At 47.2% G+C, this 13697-nt stretch overlaps 2 protein-coding genes across 2 annotated transcripts in view; one reads left to right on the top strand and one right to left on the bottom strand.

Annotated features, from left to right (window-relative positions):
- The window catches only part of LOC144110283 (VWFA and cache domain-containing protein 1), a 68394-nt gene extending 64249 nt beyond the window's left edge, over positions 1-4145 (top strand). The window contains 2 exon segments of the mRNA XM_077643124.1: positions 64-294; positions 1219-4145. Of these exon segments, the coding sequence (XP_077499250.1) occupies positions 64-294; positions 1219-1586 (599 nt within the window). The 3' untranslated portion in view covers positions 1587-4145.
- A 334-nt stretch (positions 4146-4479) lies between these two features.
- LOC144110282 (calponin-3-like) lies at positions 4480-7783 on the bottom strand. Its single transcript, XM_077643123.1, has 6 exons — positions 7589-7783; positions 6861-7015; positions 6508-6574; positions 6243-6347; positions 6143-6175; positions 4480-5232 (listed from the first exon to the last, which is right to left on the bottom strand). Exons 1-6 carry the CDS (start codon positions 7640-7642, stop codon positions 5038-5040), a joined length of 609 nt encoding a protein of 202 aa, XP_077499249.1. The 5' UTR covers positions 7643-7783; the 3' UTR covers positions 4480-5037.
- Between the last annotated feature and the right edge of the window lie 5914 nt (positions 7784-13697).

Here is a 13697-nt window from a genome sequence, read left to right as displayed (position 1 = left end):
TGATGATATCCATAGGTCGAGACCAAGGGACTGACAGCGCTCTCACGCTTTGTTTTCACGCAGGTGCCCTCGGGGATGACTTCCCATACATCCGCAGCACACCACTCGGACCCGTGGCGGGTGGCATGATTGGAGCATTCTGCCTGGTGGCCTTCCTTGTGTACTGCTACAAAAACCGAGTGACACGGAGCTCATCAAGCCATTACGCCCTGTCGTATCCAAGTGCACCCTTGCAGGGTGGCCAGGTGTTCCACGACATCGACGACTCCGACTTTCACGCAAGCCCCAGTCCTGGTGAGTTTTTGCCAAAGCCAGTGCAATTCTAAAGCTAGCCTAGTGTATTCCTTAGTGCTCAGAGTTTGTAGTAACTACGAGCTAGAGGGAGTAAGCTTGGGCGAAGGGCAAAGTTCATGCCTGTATACCGCCACAGTCACGTCTTGTAACAATATATTTATTAGTCTTGCCACAGGGCCTGTCTTGGCCATACAAAGGGCCCTGAGCAAGTACAGGTTTGCATGGAGCAGGGAACGTGTAGAAAAGGGATGCACAGCAGAAAGACATGAGTGTCGCCAGTTCTCTTGCCGTGCCTGAGGAGCAAGCGCACCCCATGGAGTATTGACCAGCAACAGCTGTGAAATTCCAGTGTGTAAGCAAGCCACTGCCGATTTAGCCCTTGTAATTCAGCTTTACTGTACTGCTGCTACTGGCGAACGCAGGACAATGATTTTTTGAAGCACTGCACAAGTGAAGTCGGGAACAGTTACGAACGGGGCTAGACTTCCCGGTCTACTTTTGTGTGGTACTTTGAAAGATTACTGAACAGCAACAGTTTGTCCAGCAGAAAGCTCACTTGTGCAAAAGTGTGGACTTGCAAGGTATCCTAATTTTCACGGCTGAAAACTGCAGGTAGCTCCAGTACGAAAACCAACAGTCACCCTGCCTGCACACAAGAACAAATTCTGTTGGTTCTTCTACATTAAAGTTGAAAATGGCCCGTGGTCATTATTCGTTGAGAGCAAGACTAGCTATAACCAAGCAATAACTGTGCTTTTCCACTCAATCTTATAAAGTAACCATTGGTTGAATGTGGATAGCGTCTTCCCTTTCATTTTGGTACTGCATGAAGGCACATTTGGTAAACGGTTCACTCGCCGCAAATTCATGGCCCAGTGTTGCAATCTTTTTGTGATCGTGCCTTGTCGTCATGCTCACTTGCAGTGGGTCCCCACAACCTGAGCCTGGCCGGCTGCACCTACGACAACCGAGTGGTGGTGTCGCCGTACCGCGTGAACACCGCCTACCGGCGGCCCCCAGGGGGCGACAGTGACCACGGCTACAGCACCATGACCCCGCACGAGGACTCGGAGCATCTGCAGTACTTCGAGCCTCTGCTGACGAGCAAGGAGAAAGGGCGCTCCCCACCTCAGCAGCCTTCACTCAGCAGCCGTGCTTCATCGCCCTCTCAGCAGCCGCTGACGTTTCCAGACCCTTCCATCACAAGGCTTCCTAAGAGCACAGCAGCCATGGCAGCAGGAAGACGCAATTCCTTCCAGGCCAGCGTTGAAGTGCATGCTGCCGTGCGGTGAAGAAGACATTTGTGGTCGCCAGGACAATAATAATTTGCGTGCAGGTTACGTGGACATTGAACTAGAAACTTTTCACTGCCATGTGGGTGTGTGTGCGTGTGGGATTGGGGAGCGCTGGTGTGGACATTGTCCACTGCAATGTGCGTTACTGGCTTCTTTTTGTTTTACCCATGTGAGCAGCCATTTGATGCTGGTATGCAATGCAACTTTTGTCACTGCACTGCCTGATATGCGCGGTATTGCGAGATATCTGAACGTGGCAGCATTGTCGATGTCTCATTAATCTGCGCAAACAGTGTGAAATTTGTGCATCCAGTGTTGGAGTGATGAAATTTCTGCATGAACAGCCCAATGTCTTCGGGATGGCCGTGCCTGTCAAGTGAAAGCCGTGTGGCTGAAAATTTGTCTTGTGGATGCACAAGCTTGTATAGGATGATGCTGCTGCCCTTACCAGCAGCGTATCATGTTTTCACCTTCACTGTGTGCTGAAGAGGGCTCAAATTTGTCATATCATCGTGTCTGTCGACTTGCACGTGGAAAGAGATGAAACAGTTCATTTATTTGTGGAACTGCCATGCTCAGTGCAGTAAAAACACTGGGTACTACTCTCATAGCATGGTGCAAAGGCACCTGGCTGGCCCCATAATTAATCAGAATTGCCTTTAGCCCATAACAACCTCATTTGGCCATCATCATCTGATGCAAGTAGGAAGGCATTCAATCACGTTTGTTTTTTTTTTGTCCTGTGCAACTTTGCATGTACTGTCATGCCCAGTATAACCTGCAACATGCAAGAAAGACATGGTTGATGCTTCCTTCACAAAATGCCAAGGGTCCTGAGGTGGTGCAAAGTTGTGTGCCTGGCAACTAATTGAAAGTGAGGGGGCTTTCTGTGACGTTTATTGGGGCTTGTTCAGTTACTGCAAAGTGGAAACCATAAAATGGTCGTTGCAGGTCATACCGAGCACAACTTTACATTTCTTGTGTGTAAGAGCCGCTTCCAAGGCCGAAGAAGAGGAGCTCTGAACATTAGCAGCCAGTTGTGTGGTGTTTTGCAGCTCTGTTAATTGGCAGCTTGTCTCGTTGGCCAAAGAAATACTGATACACAGCCCTGCAGGCTTGCGAACAAAAGCGGATGCTTTGCGACATCTGCCTGACAGGTTGGCCTGTTGCCAAGGGCAGCGACACGTCAACGTTGATGTGTCGGTGCCGTTGCAACGCCCTGCATGCTGGTTGACTGACTCCTTCGGTGCTTCCCTAATCATTTTTATGGTTGCTGGGCAACCACATTTTTTTTTCTCTCTCGAATTCTTCTATAGTTCCTGTTACCCCGAGTGTCGGGACGGCACAAATCTGTAAATTTCCAAACAGGTGCTTACGTGTGCGTTCTCGACTTCTACTGTGCAGCTGTCAGTAGTTGCTATGTTAGGCCATGTTGACAGCAACTTTTTAATTCTGCCTTGCACTCTGTGGAAGTGCTGTACATTATTCAGCGTAGAACGTACTCTCATGGTTGCGAGTGGCGATTGGAAGGAAACAACACTTGCGAAGTGACATTTTGGTTGCGTGACATGCCAGTGTTAGCTGAAAATCCAATGACAAGCCACTACCTTTTCAGAGGACATGATACAAGAAAGCGATACAGCAGGGGCAGGTTTATGGGTGCAGTCCCACTTGAACCATGCATTTCTTTGACTTTTTTTTTTGTTCAGCATGGTTTTCCTATGGAAAATTTCTCGCCTGGGAGGGGGTTGATTGCATCTCCCTTAAATCTGCCCCTGCAGTAGAAGCGGAACAAGTACTAGATATGAATGCAGAAGTTCGGCAAAGGAAAGTGTGGTGCTTATTCAGTTTTTTTGGCTCATCTTTTCGACAGTAATTGAGCTTTACTATTTGATAATTGAACCTAGCATTAGCGCCTTGTCAAACCTGAATTCTAGTAACGTCGTTTTTAGACTGGTATGCAACCAGACCAAGTGTAAAAAGCAACACATTCTTTAGGGCTGGTCGTGCCTCGACATGGCAAGGCTGTCAGCCTCTCCTTTTGGCTTTTCTCACAACTTTATTTTTTACATCTGTACATAGGTCGCTGTATATAGCAAAATCGTATGCAAGACACTGTTCTTTCATTTGTTTTTCCCGTTTGTCATCGTGTGCTCTGTAAATACGAGTTTACTCAGGTTGACTGTCTGAATGAGTTGTCTGTTGTGCCAAGATGATTGCTATAGCTTTTTTGTGCGCGTGTGTGTGTTATAGATAAGTTATTGAGCAGCTGCTACTGACGGCATGTTTGTGCTACCCGGGTCCAGCCAGCTCTTTTGCTGATGGCTTCATATCCCAGAGGGCGCTATGCAACACGCCACTTTTGCAGTTATACCATGGAATGAGAAATTTGTGCGCGTGTGCCAGTAAATTATTGTATGAAGAAGATTGTAATAGAGGTTTGTGCACTTCCTTCCCAGTCGTGGAATTGTATGCGTGTTCTATGCAAACACTCTGTCAGGTTAACTTGGATCTTTGTATAGACCTCCCCGATGCACCCCTTCCAGTGACTATGCACAGAAGTTTTGTTGAATCGTTAGTGTGGGCTTGGATTTTGGCATGCATCTTGGACGCGACGCGTGCCTTTCCTTTTTTGCCGAACAATGTGAGGGCTTGTTTCGAGAACTCTAGTAGACTGTTAGACAACTTGTCATTCATTTTACATCTGCCCAAGCCCCTTTCCCTTTCTGAAAGCAGTAATGCTTTGCATTGCCAATTGTATTGAAACTTGTTAGTCAAGCAAAGTCTTAATGATGCAAACCGAAGGCACATGACTTGTTTCAACGTGGTATAGTATAGTGTTTTGCTATGGAAATCTGCGAGAATAAAGAACAATCTATGAACAAACCAATTCTGCTTTCTTTTCTATGTTTATTTTAATGAAGCAACAGCAGAGCTAACACACATACTCAACACATCAATAATATGCTTTATCTCAAATTTCAAAATCCTAATGTAAAAATTACTAAGCCTTTCCCAGGGAACCTAGGGAGAAGACAGATGCAATACTTCCGAGAAAGACTGACGATGCAGGTAAACAAAAGACTCCTGCGACTTGCACAAAGGCTGGCCAGTGCAACAAACAAAGTTCCAAGGGTGGAGGGCTTTGCGACGCACAACACATGACGGGAAGAAGCACAAGTTCACAGGCAAACGTAGCAGCGGGAGGTCGGTCGACTTGTTGGTGACAGAGCAGCGAATGCCCACGTCAAAGTTGTAAATGCATGTCTACTCGTAGAAGTTGGCACATAACGCCAGCAAGGCCACTCGTGTGAAAGGCACTTCAAAAGACGACGTGTCGCACGAAAAACAACTTTCTGCAGAAAAACTCGATGGCGGGAAAAGAAGATGAGAGGCGCTGAGGCAAAGTTCGTCGGTCGCACTTTCAGGCTGCAGCAGACTGCGTTGTTCACCGGCCGTCGGGCAGAATTTGTCTTGATGCACCGTATGGCGTCATTCCAGCTTGTGACGCACCCTTGTTGGTGCCCGACTGTAGGCCGATGATGGTCTTGCCGAGTTCCAGTTTCTCCTTCGTGAAGTCTCGCCGGTTCTCGTCAGCGACCTTGACCCCGATTGTGGGACCCACGAAGCCCTTTTTTTGTGCCTGCAGTGACAATGGCACACAGAAAACATGTACAGAGGAGAAACTAGAAAGAAACGGTTGAAAACGAATGCAAGACCAGTCTATTCACAGAAACTCAGTCTGCTGTGAAGCAAGTGGCTGCATGAACTAGCCAGAGGTAAAAATTTCTGCAATACCTTCAGGATTTTCATGCGGAGTTATAGCTCAAAGTGAATAAGTCTGAGCGCAGACAAACTTAAAGCGTAGCAAACAGTTGAATATTGCCTATAATTCCTAGTTTTTCTTGTCTTGCCCATCACAAACCATTTTAAATTCATTTTAAATGTTTGACCACACTCTCCGGCGTTACTCCAGCTAACTACTCGTACAGTCGAATACCCCTCCAAGGAGGCCCTCTAGCCAAAAGCATTGACCAACTCTGAAGACACTGCAGGTAATTCGGTTGATCTGTGGTTAATCCCCTTGCACCTCCCAGCCTCTGTGATGTAATGCTTGCAAGTACAAGGGGTTCAACAGCGACATGAAAGCCTTTATGCTGTTGGCTAGAGGCTTCCTTTGAGGGGTATTTTTCGCTTCGTTTTACAGTTCTTTGGTCTACGATATCGGCCTTCGTTATCTGACTACAGTTCTACAGTTTTTCTAAATCGAAAGTTTACTGCCGGAAGTTGCCATAGTTTGACAATGGTTCATGTAAACCTGCTGTCAAAAGCTTATGGAACACTATAACAGCAAAAAAAATTATTTTAATGACCATCTGCACTTTAATTCTGCGTATGCAAATCACTCACGGCACCAACAGACCTTGAGCAATGCATCTTAGATGCAAAGAAATTTCTTCACAAAAGTTTTATTGCAAAAGCTTTTGATGGCAGGTGTACAGAACAATGGCAGAGCACCTTTGCTTATACTAGTGAAGGAAAGCCTAACTTACCAGGCCACCTAACGCAAACATGCAGTTGACAACCTGCAAAAACAGCAAAGTTAGAATTATATCAAGTTCAGTGAAACACGGACCAGAAATTCGGCTTTACCATGTAAAGGTTTTTCCTCTCGTACAAGTCATTCACTTGGAAAAGGTCGTGAGACTTGAGGCCGTAGCTCTCGCAGGCCTTCAGAAACATCTCCAAGTTTTCCCTCTGTGCCAACATTGAAAAATTGTCGTCATGAGTGATAACGTCAAAACAAAAGAATGACGGCTGCTTAGAATGCGAACTTTCCAAAGTCACAAAAAAAAGGTAACTGCTGCCACTAAAGTAGCATACAAAGTTTTACTTGACAGTTGAAAAGAATCTCTACCTGTTTGAATGGTGCTTTCATTGTGTTAATCTTTGACACAGAACCAGGTTGAAGTTTGTTAATAAGCCTGCAAATACAAATGTTAGAAAAGCGAATTAGAAACACGCATCCAGAACATCACTTCCCATGTTGAGGTTATAGCGATATTAGACGACTAACTGCAATGTGCCCCTAGATTTTTGCATTTTTGTCTCTCCAGGGACAAAAACTTGAAAAATGATCGTCAGCTACGTTACGAGAAATGGTGTGACCCCGAAGTGCTGTAAAACCAGGAGAATTGAGACGCAACAGCGGGGAATTATTACGGACGACCCCGCAACTTTCGGAGGCGTTATGTTGGCTGGCATGCTTACGTGCAGAGTGCTGTCCCGTCTTTCAAAACGTCCGCAAAGTCCAGCTGGTCTTGAAAGCCTTTCTCTGGGTTTAGTGGCTCCAGGTCGAGTTGCGTCACAGCTCGGATCCAGTCGAGAGCTTCAATGGCCCTCGGCATTTCGAACTTTGCCTGCGCCTGCGGGGAAAGACCGACATTGCGCTACTACTACACGTTCGGAGGTCAGTTGCGCGCGGAACATTTTGCGGCCACGGAAAAGAAAAGATAAACTGTTTCGCCGCGCTAACGACGTTTCAAGGCTTCGCCGCTCAGCTCCCCGTTCCGAACCAGAAAAAAAAAAATACAGACGTAGTAAGAACACGCACGCGCGAACCAGCGATGCGTTTGACGCTTTCGGCGGCCACTGCGTCTCGCGCTACCAGCCAGAAACAATCGGGCAAAGCGGCGCTGGCTCGGAAGTGCGCGTGCTCGTTGGAAAAGTGCAGCGCTCGTTAGAGCACATGGAGACGACACTCCTGCAAAGTCGTTACCGGATACACACACATTCCGTTTTGTTGTGCTACAGCAGGCAAGGCGCGCTTTCGACGTGAATGGCCATTTGTGAGTGAAACGATGCGTGACAGAGCGCGCGCGGTTCTTCGATGCTATATAGCGGACAACCGGTCTGACAGCAGCCCGTGCCGCACGTTCATGTAAGCACTACGGCATTCGCTGCACTCGCGAAGAGTTTCGTTGAGGAGGGGTACTCACCTTCAGCATACATTCCCGACTTAATCCGTACGCAGGACCCTGGAACGCAGCCATTGTGTAGCCAGCCGAAAAAAACGTCGCTTTTGTTTTTAGCGGACTATCGCAGGCCCCGCACAGTGCGCCAGACGGCGGGAGGAATTTTTTTTTCCGCCGCTGCCGCAGCCGCCGCCACCGAGCCAGAAAGATTTGCAAAAGCTGGGCGTGCTCGCCGTAAGATGGCGGCAATCGACGCTCCTGACCAATCGTAAAAGTCGTTGCATCTCCGCGTCACGCGGTCGGCCAATAGGAATGGCCCTTTCATGGAGTTTGGAATGTCTGCGTCACAGCGCTGCGCGCCAGCGGCGACCGAAGCAACAAGTGTCCGACGGACGGACTCGCCGCGCCGGTTGCGAGGGGCGAAAGTGCTTTCTCTTTCTTTTTTTTCCTACGGTTCTCTCTCTCTTTTTGTATTTACTTCCGCCCGCGCTCGACTGTGTTCTCGTGCTCGGGTGTCCACGAAAAATGCCGATAAACCGGCGTATTTTACGCGCGACTGCGTCTCTTTTTCGCGTGGACGGAGCAGCAGAGTGTGTGAGCCGAAAGCGCAATGCGCTTTCACGCGATGTGGAGTTGAGGGAGAATCGTGCGACCGACGGAGGAGGGTGGATGGTCGAGTGGCCGGTAAAGGTGACTGGACTCTGCCGTGACAGCCGAACTGACGAGCGCTTGCGGCGTAGCACCTCCCCCTCTGCCTCCTCGATGCTTGGCCGATGTCGAACGTTCTCTTTTATCTTATCTTCCCCCGTCTCAGCGAGCGCTGTTCAGCATGTGCCAGCAATAGGCTTTGTCCACGTCAGGTACGGCGGAGTCGTGACCAAAGCGTGGCTACCCGCACGACCGCGCTCGACGTCGCATTCACGCTCGCATATTGGATTTGTATAGAGGTCTAAAAAACAAATAATGCAAAGTGGTTTGAAAGAAAAACGTTTGAGGTCACTGCGGTCACCCGCAATGGAGGAATGCGAAAGCATTGACATCTCGTTTCTCTTCTCCCCTCTTTTCCTCTCTTCGCTACACTTGTCCCTTCTCCTCACATTTACTCGATTAAGCACTGATGTAAATTCATCCAATTTACCAATTACCACAATAAATTTTCTTACTTAAACAAGTTTCATAAATTGCACATTTCGAGTTCTCAAACTTGGCGCCACGCGTTGGCTCCGCCAACACTTCCGGTTTTTCAAATTTGGCGCCACAGTTGGCCCCGCCGCGGTGGCTCAGTGGTTAGGGCGCTCGACTACTGATCCGGAGTTCCCGGGTTCGAACCCGACCGCGGCGGCTGCGTTTTTATGGAGGAAAAACGCTAAGGCGCCCGTGTGCTGTGCGATGTCAGTGCACGTTAAAGATCCCCAGGTGGTCGAAATTATTCCGGAGCCCTCCACTACGGACCTATTTGTTCCTTTCTTCTTTCACTCCCTCCTTTATCCCTTCCCTTACGGCGCGGTTCAGGTGTCCAACGATATATGAGACAGATACTGCGCCATTTCCTTTCCACCAAAAACCAATTATTATTATTATTTTCAAATTTGGCGCCACAGTTGCCTTGTCTTCGCCCCCTTTGTGGACATTTTTGGCTCTAATTAATTAACTAATCAACTTATCGACATAATTCTTTTTTGACATCAACCTCACATCATCCTATTTCGATTACAACCATTCGTTTGGCGCTGCCGCTTCTATGTTCCTCACGACTGGTAAACTGGTTGTTGGGGAAAGGAAGTCGCGCAGTATCTGTCTCAGATTTCGGCCGAAACCTGAACCGCGCTGTAAGGGAAGGAACACAACTGCTGCGGACACGTTTTTTGAGGACACGACCTTGTCGCAAAGCCTAGTAAAGCTTTCACTTTGGAATAATAATAAGCGACGTTTCCATTTGGTAGAGGCGGTGCAGAATCGCAAGGAAGTGATTATGCAAAATAGTTCCTAGCAAAACAGGCGACGAGAACGTAGAGGTTGTTGTGCAATAGCATTCCTATGCGCAATCAATTTTGCTCAACGTATTTAATTTATTACATGGCCTGATCACCACAAGCAGCACTGAGACGTATATTTGCCATCTAACGAAGTCAACACGCATTCATGAGATCAGTGGCGATAACAAGAAAAAAAAAACTGTTTAGCATATAAGTCAACACATAGCTTCAGTGAAAGGAAAAATATTTCAGGCTGATTGCTCTGTAGAGAGACGATTTGTGATGCAGGATATTATTTTGTTAGTTTGAGCATTATGCGGAACCGGATTCCTTATCACGTAAATACATGTTGAATTGCCTTAGTTTCGAAACGGTGTTTAGACTGTCAAGCTGGACCCGCCGCGGTGGCGCAGTGGTTAGGGCGCTCGACTACTGATCCGGAGTTCCCGGGTTCGAACCCGACCGCGGTGGCTGCGTTTTTATGGGGAAAAACGCTAACGCGCCCGTGTGCTGTGCGATGTCATTGCACGTTAAAGATCCCCAGGTGGTCGAAATTATTCCGGAGTCCTCCACTACGGCACCTATTCCTTTCTTCTTTCAGCCCCTCTTTATTCCTTCCCTTACGGCGCGGTTCAGGTGTCCAACGATATATGAGACAGATACTGCGCCATTTCATTTCCCCAAAAAACCAATTATTATTTATTATGTCAAGCTGGCGCGTTTTAATAAAATAGCTTGAGTTGGTACTGGAGGCCTTTCCTGATTGCGGTCAGGATATGTAAACCCAACCAGCCATCCTTTCAATTGCACGTGCTGACGTCTTACTACCACGTTTCCAATTTAAAACAGCCTTGTGATGAGCGATGTAACAAGAATATCTTTCTTTAACGAAAACTCGGTTATAACGAAGAACACGTACGTGTTAACCTTTGCATCCGCGCCAACTGAAGGCTGCATTTTGACCGGAATGTCTTTCTGTTTACACATAAAATCGCTGACGTCCTGTGCTGTTGAATAGTCGAAACCCTAGAGTGCAGAAATTTCAGTGCTTTGGAAGGCAAATCCGTTGTTCACATGAGACGGTTCTATTACGCAGTCAGAAGTAGGGGCGGATATTGCTGTGGAAATGCCGATCGACCTACTGAACACTCACATTCTCAGTTTATACACGAGTAGAGTGATGTAATAATAAAGAGTGATATAAGATTCAAGCTTGGCGTACACCTATGCACATAAACTGTTCTACTGCGATCGAAGTGAGGTAATTACTGACAGCTTCGTTATGCCTTGTCTGGCTTCACAGAAAAACATAAGTGTTTCAGTAAGACTTCTAGGACTAGTCGCCTTCTTGCAACACGGTAGAAATAGTGCGTGGTCGAGCGAAGACGCCCGTACAACATATACATCACCGCGAGCGAAGATAAGCGACAGATACTACAGGTGTAGTGTCACATATATGTGCCTCTTATCATTAAGGGCCTCCGATTTCAGACAGTTTCGAGAGTCGTCCAGCAGTGAATAAACTAGCTCGAGTAGTCGAGCTGAGATGCACACTTTCGCGCCATGACGTTGTGTTGCAGTGACGTCACACCGGCTTCAAGACGGTGATTTCATCGGCTAAGCTTAACACTCAAGAAGGAAAGGGACTCACTCCTTCATTTTGAGCTTCGGACATCTTTAGTATTTTTCTTTTAACGCCTTGACATGCTATGTGCACCCCTCCGCATAAAGCAAACTCGCAGCTTTTTCTGGGAGTTGGCTGCACTTAGCAGTGATTTCTTTGTGTCAGGTGAGTTTCGCATCTTTCACGCCGCAAATAAGATGTTTAATTTTTTTATGCCATATAGCGAACGCAACAAATAATATATTTCGCGAAGCAGTCAGCGGGGTAGCAAGTCTTCCGCCATATTTGTGCTGACACTTTTCCACCAGAAGTAACTTTTTTTTTTCGCTTACAAGCCTAATGCGTAACTTCGAAAAATAAATTATTTCTGCAATCCTTCGGCTGTTACTGAAAAGTCGCGACTTTTCGATGTTGCTATATTCATCGATTATGACACTTTGTACGAAATTTTTCTCATCCCTGCAAAAAAATCACCGCTAGTATTTTGCGCTGGTAACGAATTGGCTTTCTTAAGGTCTGGATATACTATTAGGAGAAAAAAAATGTTTCTTTTCAATGGTAACAAAAGTGCCCTGCCAAAGGCTTAAGCTCCTTTGGAGAGAAAAAAGTTAGGAAACCTTTTTCTTCGCCTCATGTCTATTCTCAGACCACCCCCTCCCCTTCCATAGTTCTGAGACGAGCACAATGCTCAAGTATAATTGATAAGCGCAGCCTTTTTTTTCTAATTACTTTCTCTAGCCGCATGATCTCAAAGCCAGTTCGTTGTCGATGCAGAAGTAAGGACTTTTTCCTTAATCCCGCACTGGGTGACCCGTTCAGACCACACGTGCAGACAGCTCCAACTTTAAAGCGAACAGTCGACTTGCACACAGGAACGTAATCTGTCGTTACTCTGCACTGATGTTGAAAATGTGTCTCATACTATTAGAACAAAAGAAAAAGTGATTTTCACTTATGGAACAATCATTGGTTGAATGTAGATAATGCGTCCTTTTAATATTGTAGCAACGGTAACTTTCAGCAGTAAGCCTTTTGAAACAAAGCTGCGAATGACCAGAAAGAAGCATCACTCGTATAACAGGAATCAACTGCATTTTATTCTACGCCACACCTGGCCCCACAGCGTCAGCGCATGTCACAAGCCGCGGCGGCGCAGCACTGCTGATGATGATGGTGCCGATACGTCGATTGCTTCGTTGTCACGTGACTATAGCTGCAGGGTGGCACCATTCGTGATTGAAGACTTAATGCCAGCGGAACCATCGGTAACACTGCACGAATTTAACGAGTCGAAGTTGGCGGGCACCAACGGGTGCATTTCGCAGCAGGCAGTCGCTCGAGGCGTGTGCGACGTTGCGTATCGAATACACCTTTTCGCGTCTGGCAATACTTCCTGTCCGGATTTTTTTTCTTTTTTTGCTCTCTATCTGCGACTCGATCTACGCGCTACCGCGCGAGCATAACAGTACGCCCGCAACGACGCCGGTGCTGCCTATCGCGTTTTCCGCGCCAGCCTCGCTTCCTTCCTGCCAACAGCACCCCTCCCCCCTTCCCCTTCCCTCCCCGCCGTCGCCGCTCTACTTTCACTCCTTGTGCTACGTATTCCTCCTCTTTTGTCTACTTGATTTTTCGCTTACGTCTAGAGTTGCGGCAACGAACGATCGCCGCTGCCTGGAGCCACTGCCGGAGGACATCCCGCCGCTGATGACGGGAAGAAAGAAAGAAAAAAAGAAAGAACAGAAGGGGGAAGAGTTGTGTGGGAAAAACAAATGAAAGAAAAGGAAGCTTTCTGCTACTGCACTCTTTCTAGAACCGCGCAGCGGAGTGTGCGCGATGTCGTGAGGTGCTGTAAGGACACTGCTGCACAGCGCGCAGCAGAAAGTAGTTCCACAAGTTAATAATATCAATAATAATAATTGGTTTTGGGGGAAAGGAAATTGCGCAGTACCTGTCTCATGTCATTGGACACCTGAACCACGCCGTAAAGGAAGGGATAAAGGAGGAAGTGAAAGAAGAAAGGAAGAAAGAGGTGCCGTAGTGGAGGGCTTTGGAATAATTTCGACCACCTAGGGATCTTTAACGAGTACTGACATCGCGCAGCACGCGGGCGCCTTAGCGTTTTGCCTCCATAAAAACGCAGCCGCCGCGGTCGGGTTCGTACCGGGGAACTCCGGATCAATAGCCGAGCGTATCGTATTTTTCTATAGTTCCATTGCTACGAGAAGGGACGGTGCAATGTCACAGAAAATTCGGTTATTACTGCAAGCATTTCTCTTGTTACTGCATGTTTATGTCCCAAGATACAAAAAATATATGTTTAGCCGACAGAAAATTTTTTGTTGCGTTTATCGATAAAGAGAAACCAAGACAACATATCGCGATACTTAATATATGCTTCGTGGTTTCCGCTGTGCAACTCGTTGATAGATCAGTTCATCTTTTATTTGAAATTTACATTGTGGAAGGCCTTGACGCGTGAATTTGCCAAAGGCACTGGCGGGAGGAACGTCGGCGTGAAACTGTCAGGCATGCA

Source organism: Amblyomma americanum, chromosome 11 (assembly GCF_052857255.1).
Source record: "Amblyomma americanum isolate KBUSLIRL-KWMA chromosome 11, ASM5285725v1, whole genome shotgun sequence".
Classification (NCBI taxonomy): domain Eukaryota; kingdom Metazoa; phylum Arthropoda; class Arachnida; order Ixodida; family Ixodidae; genus Amblyomma; species Amblyomma americanum.
This window is presented reverse-complemented; position numbering and strand designations above follow the sequence as displayed.

Excerpts from the sequence above, each read along its gene's own strand:
- LOC144110282 (XM_077643123.1), bottom strand. The coding sequence starts at position 7,642 with ATGGCTGCGTTCCAGGGTCCTGCGTACGGATTAAGTCGGGAATGTATG. Across the intron at positions 7,016-7,588 it reads GTCGGGAATGTATGCTGAAG|GCGCAGGCAAAGTTCGAAAT; the intron begins GTGAGTACCCCT and ends CTTTCCCCGCAG. Across the intron at positions 6,176-6,242 it reads AGAGGAAAAACCTTTACATG|GTTGTCAACTGCATGTTTGC; the intron begins GTAAAGCCGAAT and ends CTGTTTTTGCAG.